This window comes from Pseudonaja textilis, chromosome 1, assembly GCF_049901715.1.
Source record: "Pseudonaja textilis isolate UNSWEBS1 chromosome 1, rPseTex1.2, whole genome shotgun sequence".
Taxonomy (NCBI): domain Eukaryota; kingdom Metazoa; phylum Chordata; class Lepidosauria; order Squamata; family Elapidae; genus Pseudonaja; species Pseudonaja textilis.
The window spans coordinates 25168815-25190053 of NC_141990.1; the positions used below are offsets into that span (position 1 = coordinate 25168815).

General features: G+C 39.0%; 1 protein-coding gene and 1 long non-coding RNA gene across 2 annotated transcripts; one reads left to right on the top strand and one right to left on the bottom strand.

Moving 5' to 3' along the window:
- Positions 1-5078: 5078 nt before the first annotated feature.
- Positions 5079-19676, bottom strand: LOC113446315 (uncharacterized). Its single transcript, XM_026715927.2, has 8 exons — positions 19177-19676; positions 15477-15562; positions 11903-11930; positions 10411-10452; positions 9001-9028; positions 8103-8133; positions 7931-8009; positions 5079-5573 (listed from the first exon to the last, which is right to left on the bottom strand). The coding sequence occupies exons 1-8, from the start codon at positions 19339-19341 to the stop codon at positions 5079-5081; spliced, it is 954 nt and encodes a 317-aa protein (XP_026571712.1). The 5' UTR covers positions 19342-19676.
- Positions 15785-19069, top strand: LOC148127531 (uncharacterized). Its single transcript, XR_015742822.1, has 3 exons — positions 15785-16091; positions 16207-16640; positions 16922-19069. It is a non-coding gene; the product is annotated as an uncharacterized LOC148127531 (long non-coding RNA).
- Positions 19677-21239: the final 1563 nt, after the last annotated feature.

The following is a 21239-nucleotide window of genomic DNA, read 5'->3' on the forward strand; positions in this document are numbered from 1 at the left end:
CTAAAACTGACAAAGAACTTGCCTCTGCCGATCACGGGAATGGCCTTCCCTGGTAGTCCTTCAGACCGAACTGGCATCTCTGAAGCCGGGTAGTAGATAGGCTGGGGTGGAGTCTCTTGAGGGTGTTCCGCGAGATTATTGAGAGCGCTGACCCTGTGTCAACCTCCATGTGGCACGGTTTACCTTCTAGGGAAACGGAGAGAGAAATTTTACTAACAGAGTGGCAAGTACGCCTGCAGGCGGTGCGTGCGACAGTTTAATACTTGCCTCTGTGGTCCCGAGTGTGAGGACGGGGTCTTTGTGCAGCGCTTTGGGGGCTTGGCAGACTCTCGCAATGTGCCCCCTCTTATGGCAGTTGTTGCAAACGGCTCCTTTAAACTTGCAGGTGGCCCTTTGATGTGATCCCCACAGGCTAGGCACAGGGTGATGTGCTTGGGTGGACCGGTGTATTCTTGTTTGGCCCCTACCTGCGACCGTCTGTCATTGGTGAGGCGATGGACATCGTTCTCATCGTTGTGGCCTTCCTCCGCTTCCACCTCTTCGGAATGGACTGGGAACGCTGCTAGCTTGGCGCTTGGGCCCTGAATTTCGGTGGCTGAGTTCGTAGCTAGCTCGGCTGCTAGGGCCTCCTCTACCGCTTGCGCGAGGTTGAGGTCTTTCTTAGCTAGCAGTCGCCTCTGTAGGTTGAGATCCTTGACCCCACAAACCAATTGATCGAGGAGCATGTCCTCTAGGTATGTTCCAAACCCGCAGTGCAGGGCTGCTGTTCTGAGGGCGGCCATATATTGGTTGATGGTCTCCTTACTTGATTGCTTCCTCATTCGGAACATGAACCTCCTGGCGATTTGTGAAGGTCTGGGAGCGTAGTGGTTTGTGAGGATCTCAAGCAACTCGGACCACGGAACGTTTTTTAATTCTCTCGGCGCCACGAGTGCTGCAGCGGTATCGTAAACGGTGGCTCCGCAGTAGATTAGGAAATAGGATTTTTTCCGATGCTCTCCCGCATCCGACAGGCCGACCGCATCGATGTAATGATTGAAACGGTTCTTATACGATTCCCACTTCTCTTCGTCTGGTTTAAACACCGGGAATACTGGATTGGAACTCATGGTGCTGGAACGGCTGGGCTACCTGCGGGAGAAATCTCTCTGGGACTACGAACGCTCGTGAGTTACAAGTGATATCAGCTCTGGAGAGGTTTTTTTGCTACCCTCTCTTTCTCTCTCTCTGGGTTACCACGTTGGCTGCTAGCCGTTGGAGGTGTCTTGATTCGCGCCAAAAAAAGTGGGCGTTAGTGACTCTCTACAGCGCTGTGCTGTGATTCCTACTGGCCCGAAATTCAAATGACACCCGTTTGAATTTCGCACCAAATGCAGAGCGGCTGCGGCTCGCAGCGCTTCACTTTCCCCGTAGCGAGGCTAACAAGCGGCTACAGACGCTTAACTATTTGACTCAGACCGCTTTCTCTGGCTGCGGATCTGCGTTTGCTCTTTTTGATCGCTCATTTCGCTAGCTGACCGCTCTCTCTGGCTGCGGATCAGCGTTTCCCCTGTTGCCAACCGATCGCTCTCTCTGGGCTGTAGATCGGTGGCTAGTGACTCAGCGGTTGCAAGGTGCTTCTGGTAGCCATCCCACCTTCGTCGCCAGTGTTAAATTTGAGCAATGAGAGGCTGAACCAGAGCATGAGTGCAACAGTACTTTATTTACAAATAAAGGGCTGATCGTGCTTGCCAAGCCTGGAACTGGCTTGCAGCAATCAGCAGCCAGTTGGACCCCGCAGCCTGCTTTTATAGCTGGCTGCTGGGGAGAACTGACCAATGGGAATGGGGGAAATAACGCCCACACAAGTGAGTGGACCTGAGTGAGAACTCCTTGAGTCCTCAGGACATAACAGTGGCAGTATACATGAACTCAAAACAGTGTCAGTGACCAGTGGAAATGGGCCCCCAGAAGTCATTTTCCATAGATGCAGAATTATATAGAGCCTAGAATAGGAATAAATCTATCACATTTAATAACAAACTCTCATCCTCTTGAACACTCACTTTAAAAAAATACATGCATTCAACTAATTCTAGAGTGGATTCATAACAGATTCCTCAGACACATTGTCATGCAATCTTTCTTCCCAAATCTTTCAGAATAGATTATAAAGCAGAAAGTGGTAATAGACAATTTGAAATTTTGAAACAGAAAAGCCTGTTCAACCCTTGCAAAATATTTGCAAAAGTCAACCTTAGACATGCGTAGCTAAGAGAGTTATTCTACTATTCCAGAATATACAGAGTTGTTCTACTGTTCCTTTCTTAAAATGTTGAAGCTTAGATGTTTTAAACTCTCTATTGTATTGTTTAAGATCTATGAAAACTGTATCTGCCGCCAACAGTGGTGGCTTGGTGGTTTGGAGATTTGTACAGGGGTGGGATTCTACCAGTTCGCATGTATTCGCTAGAACAGGTTATTAACATTCTAAGCAGTTCGGAGAACCGGTTGTTAGAAGAAATTACTGGCCTAATCTTGTAAGGAAGGCAGGAAGGAAACATTCTGGTGTTGCTTACAGAAACTGCTTCTCCGTTAACCCTTATTACATTCTTGGCAGGACTAGACTTCCTGTCTCTGGAACGTCTCTGGAGTTTTTTTTCCCCTCCTTTGCTGGTACTTTGCTTGTGTGGAGTGACCATTCAAAGTTACAATGGCACTGAAAAAAGTGACTTATGACCATTTTTCACACTTACGACTGTTGCAGCATCCCCACAGTCTTGAGAGGCCAGGCGAGAAGATGCGTGCCTCAATGTGAGTGATATTGAGTTGGCCACACCCAGCCAATAATATGACCACCAAGCCATGACCACCCAGTCACATGACCACCAAGTCACGCCCACCACTTATACCATGCCCACAGAACCGGTTGTTAAAAAATTTGAATCCCACCCCTGGATATGTAGATGTGATTAGCATGGCTGGCAGAAAATTCTGGGAGTTCAAGTCAATCATCAAGCCACGAAGGTTAAAAAACACTTGTATTAGAAACTCAGCAGCACGGTGACTTAGGCCTCAGGCTAGTATCACTATTTGATACAAAATTATGAACCGAAGTAGTTTATTAAACAAACTGGTTAAGTCAACGAATAAAGTATTTCTTTTCAAACTGAAGAAAATTGTTTTAGAATACAGTTTGGAGATACTTGTGTGTTGCACTTCTAGAAATAATTGAAGTTCTCTGTGGCTTTTCACTTTAACTCCAGCAATCCCTTACAGCAAATAATGGACAATAATCCTGCTTTACCTCAAGGATCTCCTAATGTTTCTGGTTTCCAGGATGTCTCAAATGTTTAAGAACTCCTTGTTCTTTCTAGTCATAATTTGCTTCAAACTTTCTGACACTAGACTCTTAAAAAAACCAAACACCTGCTTTTGTTAACTATCTGCTCTGGGTTTCAAGATTTTTCCCAGTGGAGACTTCCATAACCTGGAAGTTTGGGGTTTTCCTTAACCATCAGTTGTGTTCCATTTGACCATCAGCTCTGATCTTTCTCCAAATTATTTCTGTTTTTCTCAAGTTGATTCTTTCTTGCAGCAGTTTAAGTAAGCACTTTAAAGCTGAGTGACAAGCAGAGAAGATACCATATAATATGTCTCTATCTATAATTTTTCCCTAACCTTTCTATAAAACCACTAAGATGTCCAGTGCAAGGAAAGTAAATTGAGTTTCTACAGGAAAAGGAGGAGGAGGAGAGACACCATAACTCTGGTGCAGTTCCTTCTCCACCGTTTCTTGATAGTTGTTTGCTAGTGATTGAGCTTTTAAGGCCTAGTTCCACTTTCAAAATATTTTCCTCCTGAAACATTCCCACCATTCACTAAATAAAAAAGGTTCCAAGATGTAATTTTTCATTCTCTGCTTCTTCATATCTGGAGGCAGGAGCCTGAAACGAAACAATTGTTGCAGGTGTTGGCACAGACAAACTGCATCATCCATCCCCTGAAGCACAAATTAAGGATTGAGCTTGTTTTTTAAGATAACTGGTCCTGATTAGAGAAGGGGACTGAGCGCTGCTTGGCTGGAAGATGTAGCCTTTTGTTAAGATAAACAACTGATGCTTTTATGAAATGCAGAGCAAAATTGAGCCTTGGGTTTTATAAACATTTTTGCAACCTTTGTCCCACAGGGAGGCTAAAAGTTTGGAAATACTCATAAGGCTGAGTTTTGCATTTAAAAAAAAAAAAGTTTCGCATTACAACACAGAATTGTGGAGTTTCACCGTCTCTCAATGTTTGTTTTAAACTATAGCAGGTTGGAACAGTTTTCTTAAAAGTGTCTTTCAATCCTGAATTATTTTAAAAAATATTTACATTATTTTTTAACTTGAACCTGAGCTGGTGAAGAATCGAGTCATTCTGTGTGGGCTACTGAAACCCATCCCAGTTGGGTGGCCAATACTTTTAAATAAATAAATAATAATAATATAGGCATACATATTTATAAAACCATTACATACAGGCATGGGGAGGGAGCATGGCTACTTGATCTCTATAAGTTCATTATAAAATCTGAAAAATACAAGCGCTAATGCAAATAGTGAAAGGAAAGTAGTGAAAGACTACAGGCTAAAAATCATAAAACCACATGGCTGGAAGGGACCTTGTAGGAATTCTAGTCCAATCCCTGGCCAGACAGGAGTCCTTATAGCATCCTGGACAAATGGTTGTTAATTTTTTCTTCAAAACCTCCAGCAATGGAGCATCACAACTCTGGGAGGCAACCCATCCCACTGATTAATTGTTTTCAATGTGAGGAAATTCCTCATTTCCAGACTGGATCTCCCTCTGATAAGCTCCACCCATTGTTTCTTGTTCTGCCCTCAGGTGCTTCGCATAATAAATCAACACCTCCTGCCCTTCAAGTATTGGAAGACTGCTATCATGTCTCCCCTAAACCTTGTCTTCATTAGGCTAAACACACCTGTGAAATGAATCAATTGTCCATGGTTCAAACAAAATTTTTAATTCTGCACGCTTCCTCAAATGACAATAACTATCAAGCCACCCCACCCAGCCCTGTTTCCTTCTTTCCTGCTTTATCGGGTGCTACTCAGAGTCTCTGGTTCAGAGTGGATGAGATCACTTTGGGTCTCCAAATCACTACGGCGCTCATGTTGGCTATGATGGTGATGGTGGTGGTGGTGATGACACCGGCATTCCCCATGACTCCGATGGCTTCGATGATACTTCTCCTTGTTGTTCCGGCGAACCTTGCCATCAGTGAAGGCAGCCACTTGGATGGCCTCTGCTACTGCCATGGCTTTTCGAGCTTGGACACAATCATATTCTGCCTCTGCAGCTTGTTGGTAGGCCAAACTAGCAACTTTGGAGACATAGGACAATAGGTTGTCCTCCCGAGCATGAGCTGCTTCCGCCGATTCTTTAGCTTCTTCAGCGATCTTCTGAGCTTCTAAGGTTTCTTTCTTAGCCTCAGCAGCCTCTATTTTAGCATGGGCTACTTCCAGCTTGGCCTGGATGGTTTCAGTAAGAGCTTTAGTAGTTTCTTTCCTGGATTCAGGGTCCTTAAATCTCTGAGAAGAAACACAAGAGCAAACAACTCAGGAGAATATATTTTGTTCACAAATTTTTTCATCCTTTTTATTCATGCAGAAACAGCTCCTATCACAACTAAGGGTGGTGCTTTCTTCCCTTTCAAGTCTAAAACAAATTTATTAAGCCAGAGGTCTCCAAACTTGGCAACTTTAAGACTTGTGGACTTCAACTATGCTGCCTGAGGAATTCTGGGAGTTGAAGGCCACAAGTCTTAAAGTTGCCAAGATTGGGGATCCCTATATTAAGCAAATAGCAATAGCATTTAGACTTATATACCACATCATAGTGTTTTACTATACTCTCTAAGTAGTTTACAGAATTATCAGATTGCCCCCGACAATCTGGCTCCTCATTTTACCCACCTTGGGAGGATGAAAGGTTGAGTCAACCTTGAGTTGGTCAGGATCTAACTCCTGGCAGTGGGCAGGAGTGCATTCTAACCAATATGTCAACACTGCTAATAGGGGGAGCTTGTGTCACACACTTTCAACAGAGACAAAAAACATTTAGCTTTATGGTAGACATTTATGTCCTCATAACCATGCCGAATCCACTTGACATTCACCATTTGACTACTCAGTATTTCACCTAGGTTTGGGATAAATATTTGAACTGATGAATGAAATTTATGGGGGATTAAAACAAACCTTCCAAAAACAAGGTCATTGTTAGGTTAGGGAGTAATCCAATAATTGCTTTGGAGAAGAGAGGAATTTGGGGAGTGAATTCTTTTTAAATTATGAATTTTCTGGTCAAAAGCCTCATTGTCTATTTACACCTCTCCAAATTTGATACACTTTGTCTGCATGCATTGGGTTGTTTTTTTTTTTTTTGGTCTATTAGCTTTGTTTTGTATCATGCCTTTGACGTGAATGAGGAAAAGAGTGTGCTTAAACTGAGCACCAAGACCAGGGATTTGGGGGAGTAACCAGTGGTGCAATTCAACCGGTGTAACAATCAGTTCGGTGAGTATGCACTTTGCATGCGTGCACAGCATTTAGAAAAAAACATTTTTAGCTATAATACTTACCTTCTGCTGCAGCTCCAGTGAGTAAAACAGCTGATGCGTGGCAAACTGGTCTACCGCGCGAATCAGCTGTGCTTAAAAACAAGGAAATAAAGCACAGGAAAAGGGCAAGAGCGGGTGGGTGGGGCCAAATGATCATCGGAAATACGGGTTCACCTGAACACATCAGAACCCGTAGAATCCCACTCCTAGGAGTAACTGAAAATACCACCAAGCAATAGGGAATACAATAGGGAAGTGTTGAAAAATGGACCCTGGATTCAAAAAAGAGTAATACATGTGATATGAGAACTACAAATGGGAAAGATGGGCTTGAGGAAAGTGGGACTTTCTGTAATTTTTTTTCTCCCTGGGCTAGAGTATGTGCATCTGCATGTGTTTGTATATGTCACTCTGCGTCTTTTGAGCTTATTAAATCATTCCTTCTGTTGAACATGTAGGCCTCCTCCATTGAGAGCATATTCCTCAACACAATCCTCATTGTTTCTCCAATACGCAATCCACTGAGATCGAGGTTGGGTTATTTGAAGGAATCACCTGTCATTCTCAAAAAGAAAAGGGCAAGCGAGATATGTTCGTGTGTGGCTCCTGAAGCAGAGATGAAAAATCCAAGCAAACAAACAAAAAACATTTCTGCATTTGCGAAAGGGGAGGGAAGGAGGCTGATGTGTATGCCAAACTGCAAAAATATTATTTCTTTTTCATTTCTTCTCAATATTTATGCTCCATTTTGGGGAGTTTTTATAATGTGCTTTGGAACAAAGAGAATTTGGAACAGTTGTGTTAAATGGGAGACAAAGACAGTTTCATTTATGTGAGCCACATCACTTAATGAAGCAGAAAACTAGATGCAATTAATGGTTTATAGCACAGGTGTCAAACTCATGGCGTCACAGTGACATCATGTGATGTATCACAACATTTTTCATCTTTGCAGAGCTAGGGTGGGTATGGTCTTTCTGTGACACATCTGGCCTGTGGACCGCCAGTTTGACACCCCTGGTTTAGAGCAAGGGTGCGGTACTATGGCCCTTTTATGATTTGTGGAGTTTAACTCCCAGAATTCCTGAGCCAGCCATGCTGGCTCAGGAATTCTGGGAGTTGAAGTCCACAAGTCATAAAGAGGCCATTGTTTCGCCCCTCTAGTATAGAGCATCTGTCTTGAAATCAGATCCTTTCAAGAACAATTCAGGTGGGGTTAGAGGGTATAAGTGTGTCATCCCTAAATTCTCCCAAGTTATGAGGTATAAATGAACAAGACAAGGAATAAATTCAAGGCATATGAGCATCTTGATTCAAAAAACTCACCAGTTGTTCTCGTGCTTCTTTGAGAAATGAAATTTCAGTCAATAGAGTCCCAATTTCAGAGACAAGTTTATCCTTGGACCTTACAAAAAAAGAGAAGTGAAAAAGAACACTTGGTGTCTGCTGTTTCTCAGAGATTCACCTCTTTGATTGTAGATTAACTACTGACACTGACCTCTTGCAGTCATCCACATTGCTGTCTTTTTCTGGAAAGGAAAAAGGCTCCATCAGTCAAAACTCAGGGCTTTGTGTAAACTGCGTTGCTTTTGAGTTTTCAACAAAGGAAGTGAAAAAAAAAAAGGTATCCGATTTCCCTAAATCAGGTTTTTCCAGTGTTTTGGGGGGTGCGGTAGGGGGAAGAAGTATCTTTCAACCAAGTCCTAATGGGTAAATCCAAACACAAAACACCAACTTATTTGAAGCAGGCTACAAGACTGCACCTTGCCATCCTATTGGGCACCTCTTTGATATTCACTATAAATCCTGCCTTACCTCTCTTTTATTTTTGGTGAAGGCATCTGTTTCTTTACAGTAGCACTGCATTGCATCAACCTTTTATTTTTTATTTTCTAAAAAGTAATAGTTCTTAGTTCTCATTTGAAAATGTGGAAATAAAATTGATTGTGGAGAGGGTGGTATTTTGCAGCATGCCAGATTCTTTTCTAATATTTTTCTTTGCAAGCAAAAGGATACTTTAAAATAATAATAAAAAATAGAGTGTGGAAAAATCTGTGGGAGGCCAAAATGAGGGTGTGGGGAGTTCACAAGCATATTGTTGGCAATAGTTGCAACACTGAAAATTCCAACAAGAAATTAACAATTACTAAATAATAACATTATGAGGGGGTCAACCTCGTTTGCCCAATATCCAAGAAGATAAGTCTAAATACTTGGCCCACTAATGCTTGGAACTAATTTCTGAGTTGTCAATGGTCATTTCCGTGAAATACAGTAAAATTGGTTGTAAAACATTTAGCTGATTATGTGGTTGGCTGTTTTACAAACACTTGAAAATATCAAGTTATGCCTGAAGGTGTCTTTTTTTATGGAATCAAAATAGAGGACAGCTTTACCCTTATTCTGCTGCTTCAGGAAGACAACCTAGAAAAGAGACACAAAAGTTTCATCCAGGTGGCTTTTCCTGTTACACTCGACATGGGCATCTCTGACAATAGACCAACTAGTAATATACAACCTACCCAGCCACTCCACTAAGTTTGGATCTTGACTTGCCAAACCGACAAACTGAATCTTGTAGGGATTCAAAGTCATTGAAGTCATAAGATTTCTCGTCATTGTCTATAAACACTTCTCCAAGCTAACCGGTTCTGTGAGTATGGCTTAGTTGGTGGGCGTGCCTTGGTGGTCATGTACCGGGTGGGCGTGGCTTGGTGGTCATGTTATTGGCTGGGCGTGGCCAACTCAATATCACTCACATTGAGGCATGCATCTCCTCACCTGGCCTCTCATGACTGTGGGGATGCTGCAATAGTCATAAGTGTGAAAAAGGGTCATAAGTCACTTTTTTCAGTGCCATTGTAACTTTGAATGGTCACTCCACACAAGCAAAGAACCAGCAAAGGAGGGAAAAAAAACTTCAGAGAAGTTTCTGAGACAGGAAGTTTAGTCCTGCCAAGAATATAATAAGGGTTAACAGAGAGGCAGTTTCTGTAAGCAACACCAGAATGTTTCCTTCCTGCCTTCCTTACAGGATTAGGCTAGTAATTTCTTCTAACAACCAGTTCTCCGAACTGCTTAGAATGTTAATAATTGGCTCTAGAGATAGGTGCAAACTGGTAGAATCCCACCCCTGGAGCTAAGATCCTAGGAGCATTGGGGTGGTGGTGTTTCTTCCTGCTCCACCCACCTCAGACAAAAGTTCTGCTAGCTTTATCTTCTAATCCAAGTCAAAGGAATGATGATACATCTCCCTCCCTCCCTTTCTCTTTCTGCCTGCTGGTAGTCATATCAGATAGGACTGAAGTATCAGTAGGGGTCAATTTGTAGGGTGTAACATGTCCTCAAAGACCCACCCACAGAAATGAAAGCAACTGCTTCTTATTTTCATAGCCTAAGTGGCAAATGTAAAGAAGCAGTGATTATAGTATAGTTTGAGCAGAAAGCCAAGCGATCACTATGATCAGCGTAGAAGAAACATTTCATTTCCAACCAATTTCAGTATAAGAAACAAGAGTTTAAGGAGGAACCCTTACTGAGGAAGGAAGTAGTCCATTTATTCCTTGGATTACTGTGTTTTTTTACAATGTTTGCAAATAATACATTGTTGTATCCCCCCCCCCCCGCCCAGTCTCTGCTCATTTTATTATAGATAGAATAAAGCAGCAAAAGGAAGAGGAGGATGGAGGTCATAGAAGATGTGGATAAGATTGTATGTTTGTTTCAGTTCACTTTTATAGAGTTAGTTTCAATACAACAACATAAATATTACGTCTTACATTAGCTTACAGAAGAGCAACACTTACAGCATTTTTCAACTGTTGGTTTTCTACCAGTACCTTCTTCAACTGAAAGATAACAGAGAAAACACAGAGTGAGCCATTTCTGGAGGCGTTTTCTTCCCTCCTCCCCAGTGGTGGGATTCAATTTTTTTTACTACCGGTTCTGTGGGCGTGGCTTGGTGGGGGTGGCAGGGGAAGGATACTGTAAAACCTCCAGTCAGAGATGGCATTTGCTGGTTCTCCAAACTACTCAAACTTTCTGCTACCGGTTCTCCAGAACTGGTCAGAACCTGCTGAATATCACCTTTGCTCCCCCCCCCGGTCACCTTCTCTTAAAGCTAAGAGAACTCTACCAGTTGAGAGCTTATTGCAACCATAGCTGCAAGTGACCAATGCTTTCTAGATGAATTTACTCTTAGCTTGTTTTTATCTGGGCTGGATTGGTACCCTAAACACAGTCCCACAATTGTTTAACTGTCCTTCCATTGTTTAACTGACAACTAAAACTCAATAAATGCTGAAAGAGAATTCACTACTATTAGGAAAATATAAACATGCAAATTTTAAACACTTTTAATGCATTTTAATACAATTGTTATAAGGAAAAAATTCAAACACAATACTTTGAAGCTGAGTTTGACAAATAAAGAGGTAAGGATGGATGGAAATGGAACAAGGAGAGATTTAACCTAGAAATAAGGAGAAACTTTCTGACAGTGAGAACAATCAACCAATGGAACAGCTTGCCCTCGGAAGTTGTGGGAGCGCCATCACTTGAGACTTTCAAGAAGAGATTGGACTGCCATTTGTCAGAAATGGTGTAGGGTCTCCCGCTTGGGTGGGGGGTTGGACTAGATGACCTACAAGGTCCCTCCCAACTCTGATTATCTGTTAAATCTGTTAAGGGTCAGGGGGAAAAGTGGTGTCCCCCCTTTCCTTGGTACCCTAAGCATATGCTTATTTTACTTGATGGTTAATTCAGGGCCTGGATGACCGCTTCGTCTCCCCTTCCTATTTATAGGAACATAGATCAACAGTTAAATCATCATGCTCTACCTTTCCCAGGGAACCAAGGCCTTACTTCTTGGGATGCCTCAATCTAACTTTAGGTGCTACCCTGAATGTAAATCAAGAATCCAGAACTTTCATTGGCTTTAAAGCCACTTCAGGCTTTGCATGACATGTCAAGAAACAAGCTCACTGTATGGGTCAGGACCCATTTTAAGAGGTTAAATAAATAAGTGCCTCAAGCTTCTAAAATGCAGACCTCTTTGATTTGCTTTTTAATACCCTTTCCGAAGTTTTTTTTAAAAAATGCCTATGGGGAGTAGGACTCCGGAGACCATAAATAAGATGCCAGTGAATTGCATGCTGTCCTAGCACAACCATGCTGGATACTGTATACAGGGCGTAGTTGGAACTATGGTTTTATTTAACAGAAAGCTGCAAGATGCACACAGAACTGTGCCCTAAAATGCTTGATATTTTTTATATAAAATATGAAGCCTGCACTTACCAAACACTCCATTTTCATTGCTTTTGCTCTGGGGAATAAAATATCCAAGTCATTAAAACAGGGCATCAATCATCAGGATAAAGTTTCTCCCACCTTTTAGTGTCTCCCCTTCTGCTAAGATTTGAATATAGAGATTTGTTTTAAAGTTTTGCTGCTAATACACACTCACACTGCTCTTTTGCAAAATGTAAAAAAAGGTGACCCAATAAACCTGTCAAAAAGCAATATATTGCAATTGCTGGGGGTGGTCAAATAAGTCTAGTTTCTTTCAGTGTCTCATTTTTACTATAGTATTGGCTTTGGTTTAACTTGTTTCTCATGTTTTCATTGATTCATTTGCCCTATACCATAATAAATTAATTTGCAAAGCTCTAGTAGTGTTCTGTTCCCCTGCAACATTTTCAAATTTAAGATTCATCCTGGAAAATTCTCTATTCTTGCTACGTCAAAAATTAAGATATCAAGGGGCTTCCGGTTTGAGCTTCTTCAGCGACAGACCGAAACCTCGTCTCTGCGAGGCTTTGATCCGTGCTTGCCGCTGGAGCACCCCGAGCTGGCTGGTTTCGGGGCTAAGCCACCCCGTAGAGGTGGTGAAGAGGGGGGAGACTGCCTGCAGGGTTCAGGAGAGATGCTCTCCTCCCCAGCTGGCCGTTACTCCCTTTCCTGAAGGCAGTTGCAGCGGTGGTCAGAAATGGCCACCACAAAGAAGAACTCGACTGGAAAAGAATGTGTAGGAGGAAGATAAGAAGAGAAAGTTTTGGTTGACCGGGTCAAACAGCAAAAGCAACAAATAAGGTACCCTGGAATTGAAACTATTAAAAAACGATAACATTGTTCCCTAAGAAGATTTTTAAGCTGTGAAGGAGAGAGAAAAGGGAAAAAATTTGGTTTTCTCCTTTTCCTATACTGACAGCTAAGAGACTTAAGCAAGAAAATAGGCATTTAATGCTGAAACTAAAAAGTCAAAGGGATAATAAAGATTTCTGGATAATTAAAAGCTTCTGAAAACAGGAAAGGAGAGAAAAAGAATAAAAGGGCAGGATCTGGAAGGGAGGAGACTGCCTGGAATTAAAAAAGAACTTACAGCAAAATCTCAACAAGACTTTCAAAAGATACATTCTAACTGTAATATTGCAACAAAAACCCCAGGAAGAGAAAGTCAAAAAAGAAATAAGAAAATATAACTCGGGACTATCTGGATTACTTGATGATTTCTGGATTCTTGGTTATTGTTTTGAATGACTAAAATCAATCAGGTGGTTGTTTAAAACTTTTTAAAATGGCTCCACTTTTAGAAGAACTGAAAATGGAACTTAAAAAGTATGAAGAAGATGCACAAGAAGGGAGAGGTTCTTTTGGCTTTGTATTTCAGTTTTTAGAAATGGAGGTTTGGAATTATGAGAAACAACAAGAAATGCCTGCAGAACAAGAAGATTGCGACAAAGAAGAGGCCATCTTTAATGAACAAGTAATCTTAGATGGGGGGAAAAAAGGAAAGGGGGGAAAGAGAATGGAAAGTTTAAGATTGGGAAAAACAACTCAAAAAAAAATTAGAGTGAAAAATAAGTATAAAATCAGAAAGCAACAGAAGAGGGAAATGCAGAAGAGAGAATTAGAACTAGAGAGACAAGGGGGTAAAAGGGGAGGGAGAAGATGAGAGGGAAGAAAGAAAGGAAAAGAAGTTATAAAGGACAGAAGCAAAATATAGAGAAACAGGGCCTATTTAGAGATAATGGGTGGAAAAAGGGATTCTGCAAAGGTACATAAAATAGTATGGTTATATTAGAAAAAGAAATAATTTTAGAAAATATGAAACAATGAATGATTAAAATGTCTGATAAAATAGCTATCGTAATTCAGTGGAATGCTTGTCAATAAATAAATGTAGCAAAAGGTATATTTAATGATTTATAAAACATATGTGAAGAGAAATAAGGGAAAAATTAATTATGGAGATTATATGTGTTTTTAAGGAAGCATGATATTTAATTGAAAAGAAGTGTTAAAGATGTTAAGATTTTAATAATATTAATGATAGAACTGAACTGGAATGGAATGAGGGTTTATAATTACATATATTTACAATCTTTCTTTCTTTTTTTTTTTAAGAATATAGTGTGTATTATAAGAATGTACCAAGCAGAATTCGATTGGAAGTTATGTATTGTGTGTTATATTGAAGGTCATAACCTTAAGGTATATATTGAAGTTTAAATAAGGGTTGAATGGATGTAATTAAAAGATATAAAGGTGTCATACTCCAATTAGTAACTACAGGAGAAAATTTGTTTAATGAGAAAAGATAATATGAAATTGAAACAGAACAGACAAAAGTATAAATATAATGATTTGAATTGAGATGAGATAATCAAAATAAAATTGAGAAACTTAAAAGAGGGGAAAACTATATAGAAAATGTAAAATAGTATAAGATATGGAATAGACTACAAAAAGGAGCATGAAATTGAGTTTTGTGTCTGTATAAAGAAGTTCAACCCGGGACCATGCTATTTTCAAAAAAAGATGTTTTACTTGTATTTTGTGTGTGTGAAAACCCAATAAAACTTTATTTAAAAAAAAATTAAGATATCAACTTGTTTGTTTGTTATATTTATATTCTATCTTGCCTTCAGAAGTTCAAGGCAGCAGTCCTTCCCAACAGTGGTGGGATTCAAACTTTTTTACTACTGATTCTGTCGGTGTGGCTTGATGGGTGTGGCAGGGGAAGGATACTATAAAATTTCCAGTCACAGGTGGTATTTGCCGGTTCTCCGAACTACTCAAAATTTTTGCTACTGGTTCTCCAGAACTGGTCAGAATCTGCTGAATAGTACCTCTGCTTCCCACAACAGCTGTCCAGTAGGGTAGATTGGCTGATACAGATTGGCTGACCTCAAGTCAAATTAGTATGAAATTGATTTCCTACTTTTCTCACCTATCCATAATTAAATTGGTATTCCTTTTGGAAAAAAAGTTGAACTTTAAACATATCCTTTGGATATCCCTGAATAGACATATCATACAAATTAACCAATGGAAGCTCCAAATTAACCTATGGAAGATATCCCAGATTCAGTGGTTATGTTCTCATATCATAATCTGGTTGCTCAAGTCCCCATTTACCAAGTTGTCCAATACACTGAATCATAAAATAACAAAACCAGATGGATTTACACAACACATTTAACAGTGAATAATATCACAAACGTTAACACTACAACCAGATTTCTACAGTGTGCGAGTGAGTCTTTGTTTTAATGAAATACATTGAGTGAACACATGGGAGTGGTGTTATGGCCTAGAGGTGAAGCTCTCCTCTCACAATCAGGAGGCTGTGAGTTCAATCCTAGGTAGAGGCAGATATTCCGCTCTCTGGGCACACTGAGAATATATCTGCTGAACAAAACTCTGCATTGGTGACAGGAAGGGCATCTGGCCATTAAAACACTCTGCTAGCTCCATTCAGTTGCCCAGACTCCATTCCGCAAGAGATTATGGGGTTTTTAAATGAAGAGGATGATGATTGAGTGAACATACTCAAATGAAACTTCTTCAATTAGCACCACATCCTTACCTCTCTGAGCTCTTATCACTACTGCAGCAGCTCTCTTGATCTTTGCTTGCATAGTCCATCTCTGGCTTTGACCTCCTGTCCATCCTCTATTGAGAAAAAATAATCACCAACTATGTAAAAAGATTGTTTTTGGATGAAGTTCCTCAAGATTTTTTTTTAAACAATGGGTTGCATTTATGGTCTGCTGAAACAATGTAGTAGAGCAAGATCGTAAGAAACAATGTCAGCAAACCTAAAAGGTCTTTGTGTTGTTAAATGGTGTCCATCAACCAACCTATTTTAGAAAGAACAGTTTGAAATATGTCCCACTGCTGAACCTCTAATCTTTGATCCAAGTGTAAACTGCACATCTTCTACTTCTTCTACATAAAGCACAAGCCTATAACTATTGAACTTTGTCCTATTTTGATATTCCAGCAAAATTTTAAATAAAGACCAATTCAAGCAATTTGTAGAATCAAATTTCTTGGATTATGTTTAGTTACAGGCAAAGGTCATTGAAATTGATGTTCTTTTGGCTGTATTTCAGGCATAATGTAAGTCTTTTCGACTCCTTCATCTATCAGCTGGAGAGAAAGAATCACTGGGTGTTTATCTACTGGAGGGATGCAAAAGGTATGGTTGAGAGACAAGATGTAGCCTATTAGCCTATTATTTGATGGTGGGCTAAGTGCATATACTGATATTTTGTACAGTCCAACCTCAGCCTTTTATTATCTCTTTCTCCTAGAAAACTAAGAGGAAATCCAGTCAAACCTTCTTAGGAGCTCTGCCAAACCCCTCCACCCTTTCCCTATATTTCATGAATACAAGCAAATGGGAACCGCCCCAGTCATTCTGTGTATTGTTGCTATTATGACATTGCTGTTAGAACCTAGATGACCTTCAGAGACGTTGCAAAAAGCTACATAGAATTGGCAAAGAGCGCTTCAAGAAACCCTAGAGCTGAAGACTTAAGTAGGAAGGTTTAAAAAAAAATCCTGGGAAATTGTTTGTTTTGTTGCCAAGGGTACTACATGTAGGCACTCTGGATTTGCTTTGACTCATGGGAGTTTGACCTTTTCATAGTATTTACAGAGGGTGCGAAGCCAATGTTTTAGTGAGGATTCTTTCACTGACATCAATATGGAAATTGTCTTAGAAGGTAGTTCAAAAGGGGACAAGGTAATTAAAAACTAAGATAAAATTGATTAATTTTAATGAAATGTACATTAAATATATTGAATATGTTTATATCCTTATCTTTCACAGTTTTGCCTTATCATATTCAAAATTACAATTCAGCAGTAACTTTCAGAGACACGCTCAAGAAATTATACTTTTGTTTTAAAAGTACTATCATTGGTGCTTCATTCTCCCTGTCAGATTCCTTTTACTAGTTGTTTATTTTGCCTTCTACATGTTATAATATCAGATTTTGTTTATTTCTTTATCTACACATTCAGAACAGGACTTTGCCACTTGCTGCTTTACTTATGGCTGTCTCCATGATAGCTTCAATGGACTCAAAGAGCTGAAGAAACTTCTTGGATGAGAAGTGAAAGAAAAACCAGACAGTCCAGTTGCCTCTTGAAAAAGCATCTTTGAGACCTCAATGGTCTTGTTTTCATATGAGAAAGTCACGTCAATTGTAAAGAAGAGAGACTGAATTTGTGTAATGCTACTTACTATCTGTCTGTCTGCCTGTTCATCCATCCATCCATCCATTCATCTAATTAAACTTTATTTAAATTATATTGACTTCAGATGTATATATTTCAATTCCTGGAATTCTTAATAAAAGACATGCTAGATGGAGGATTCTAAGAATTGTCCACCCATCTGGAAAGTGCCAGTGTCAAGGAAGGCTAGGTTTTACAAAAATGATGTGGAATGTTCTCAACTGCAGAGATTTATTATACATGAAAGCTTTTTCCCCTGACTCTCTGTTTGCTTGCTTGATTCAGTATAGCAAAAAAATCTGCAGTTTATTATGTATCTCATATCTTGTCTTGACTGTAACATTAATACTGACAGATGTTGGTAAATTATCTGAATTCTAAGATTTGTTTAAGTTTGGTTTCTAGGGTGACCAATTTTTCTTGCTTCAGCTTTATCCCAACATGCTGTGTAGCAAATGGTAACTCCTTTTAAATATTTTTCACTGTTCCCCAAAGGAATAACCAAGATATGTTTTTAGTTGTATTTCGTTTGGTTTCTAGAATTCTGCAATATAAAATTTCATAGTTTGGCTGACAGCTTCCTTCCTCAAGATGAAGATATTACATCTCCATGGAAATAATGTAGCTGGATCTTACAGTGTGACGTTACCTAACAGAATTGGACATGAGCCTAAAAGTGGAGGCAGATTAGATTCACGCTGAGAACTTAAGACAAAAACAAAAACAAGCCTTTCAAAAGTGGAGCAATTTCCATGGTTCTTTGATATGGAAAAAATGATATACATTCTTGGTCACTTGGGATGAATAATCCTCAAAAGTCATAGCATTATGTTTTATAAGTGTATGTGGGTGTTCCTTATCCTTAGTTCATGAATTAAATCTCCTCTTACAACCATGGTATAAGCCGAATATTTTAAAGCTTAGTTTCTTAATTGTAATAGTTCAGTATGAATTAAATCTCCTCTTAACAACCATGGCATATGTTAAATCTTTTAAAGGCTTAAATTCTCAACCATAAAAAAGCAAGCCAAGAACAAGCCAATGTTATTTGTAGGAGAGTAATTTTAAGTGATGCTAATAGAGATCTTCTGCTTTTGCCCTGCTAATTAAAAAAATCTTATCTGTGAAAATTCTATACAGGGTGAGAACTAATGAAGTTTCCTGTAAAAATTGAAAATAAGCTATTCCTGTTTTTCATGGATACGTGTTTCCTGTAAGATATAATGGAAGGCCTGTTGCATTCTCAACAGTTCAATCTCAGCAATTGACATACCAGATTATTATTTTAACAGCTTCGTTATAATCTGACTATATTATATTCTTCAAAGAGTTTTGAAGTGGTAACATATATAATAAAGAATGAGCTAATTACATATATGAATAATTGCTCCAGATAATTTTATTAGAAAGACAGTTTGGAGGTTTGCAGCCTATTTTGATGATGTGCCCATAGAGTTGTTAGGAATTTGTTTAAGAAGATTAAGAAGAAGAAAAAGAACGACCTTATAAAACACAGTTTAATATTATGGTGTTAGGAATACTAAGTATAACAATAACACTAATTGATTTAACTATTGCTTTGCCAACAGGTTTTTGTGACTAGATTCTTGCAAGATTTCATCAAGAACCAAACCTATTGGAATATACTCATGACATTATATGAAATAATCCAACCAACTGTAAATGTTTACTTCTAAAATACTAAGTATATCTTTCGAAAGTTGTCCTGTTATGTTCAGTGGAATTATTTAATTTTAGTTAACTATATAAAGAAATAGAACTTTTCTCTTTGAAATATGACAAAAATACAGATGGGGTTATTGGATTTCTTGGGGAGAACGGGCCACATATTGGAATTTTAATATCATGCTGTGATTACACTCCCAGAAAGGCTACTATTCTCAAAGTGGATGTCATGGTAGGTGCCAGTTACAAAACACCCCTTTAAGAGACTGTAAAAATAAATATGTTAGAGATAAAGCCTTTGCTTTGCGGGTATGATCTTCCTTCCTTCCTTCCTTCCTTCCCTTTCAACTCACCTTGAATCTTAATTTAGGTTCATCATGTGAAAGCGGCAAACAAATTGGAGTGAAGAATGTGCAAGAGACAAAACATGGTTGCGAGTTGCTGTTTCGTAAAGGGCGGCGGTGGCGGGTTGCTGAAGAACAACGGGAAAAGTCTTCATAGCTCTTGTAAGGGATCATTTGGAAGGGACATCTTCACTCCAAAGTCATTTTTCTTTGAAGATTCCAGGCGGCAGTTAGTCTCCATAGCAACATCTGAGGGATGACCGACCCTTATCATTCTATTACTGGAGAGGGATGGATCACTTGATACACCCTAAATATAAATGGACTGCTCGATTAATTCTAAAATCAAAGATGGAGAATGGAGAACTAAAATGTAGCCAAAAAAGCTTCAAAGCTTTTACCCCAAGCGTACATGAAGTACTTCTCCACTCTTCCAACTTAGTTATTGTAAGTTGCTTAACATAGAGAGATATTAAGTTGTACGTTTCACTTTTGGTTTCAAAGCCTGTACCTTTTCAGGTGATCTTTGAGTTAGATTAATAAAAGACTGGCTTTATAATGGATTTATATTTCACCAAGCATACCATTACTCAAAATATATTAATGTTTTGGTGCATTCGTTTGCCAGTCTTCATTCTCTTATTCCATCTTCATTCTCTTCAACAGCAAAATTAATCCATTGAAAGTAAGTTTAGAAAAATAAGTTTTGAAAGAATCAATCAGAGGATGATATGAGTTCATTGGTCTCTCTCTCTTGTGATGAATCAGTAAAAGGATTCAAGTGCCTCACATACATTTTCTTGGTTTCTTTAGCTTCAGCTCTCTAAAAAGAAAATTACATTAAGAGCTGGCTTCAAATAGTGCTATTAATCTCTCTGTAGCTTTAAAAATACTGCAAACCTGTGGATGGAGCCAATGAGTTATCTGCTTGAAAAATATTTGATTATTTTCTCACCAGTTACTATTAACATAAATCAAGATAAAATTATGATGAAAATATTATGCCGCTGCTAGGATGCTGAATCACCACCAAAATATGATGCTGAATTTTAACTAATGATTTCTGCCTAAGCACACTTTTGGGGGGGAATTATTACATAGGTAAATGGTTAGAATTCTAGCTGAGGGATCTATCTCCCTTGCTCCTTGTTGGCTTGCAAAGTTCTGGAATTAGATCCAGATTCCCTGGAGTCATTTTTCAAGCAATTATTCCTACTAAGATTTATCCTTGGATTATAAGAATCTGTTTTACACTTGATTTTGGCTGATCTTGAAAAATCAAGCAGGGTTAGCCCTGGAAACAACCTGGATGGAAGTCTACCAGGAAATCTCAGGACTATGTACCTTTGTAAACAAAGTCTATGAAGTCTTCAAAAGCTGAGGTCAACTTGTAGGAAACTTTACTTTTACCCTTTTAGAGTGTGTCAAACTTTTCAATTTCCAAACGTTAGGTGTGCTGAAAAGTTGTGAAAGGCATTGGGGATCATTATTATTACTTTAATATAATTTAGATGTGTTTGATAAGTATAAATATAACTGTTTAACATTTTGTTTTTTTCATTTGTTCACTTATATATTGTGTATTCCTTTGGTTGCTTTTTGCTTAAACTGGCAGCTTTTCCTGAAAGTCTATATAATCTCATTTTGCATTTTTTTCAGAGCAGTGGTTGTTTTTTTTTTTTTTTAGAGTTGAATACTAGAGATTCTGGCTTCTCTTCTGGAGTCACAGACAGCACACTATAAATACTATTTGTTAAGAAATTCAATGGAAGAGAATATCATCTCTCAATCAGTGTGTAGAATATTGAACTTGCTCCAGCAGACCTTTTTAAAAATATTCTTACAATTTTCCACTGTTCAATAATCTGGATCAGAGAATGTTTATGTGCCAGACACTTAAGTCTGGAAGATGGTCAACGAACATCTTTCCCATTGAAAGAAGGACTAATCATGTACTTAATTTAATTTTAAAATGAATATGTTTGCTAAGTTTCCCCTTCATGCTGAATCCTAAACTAATCAAGCAGGCTGGCTTTGCATAGCCTATTTTCTGCAAAACAAACAATAATGAA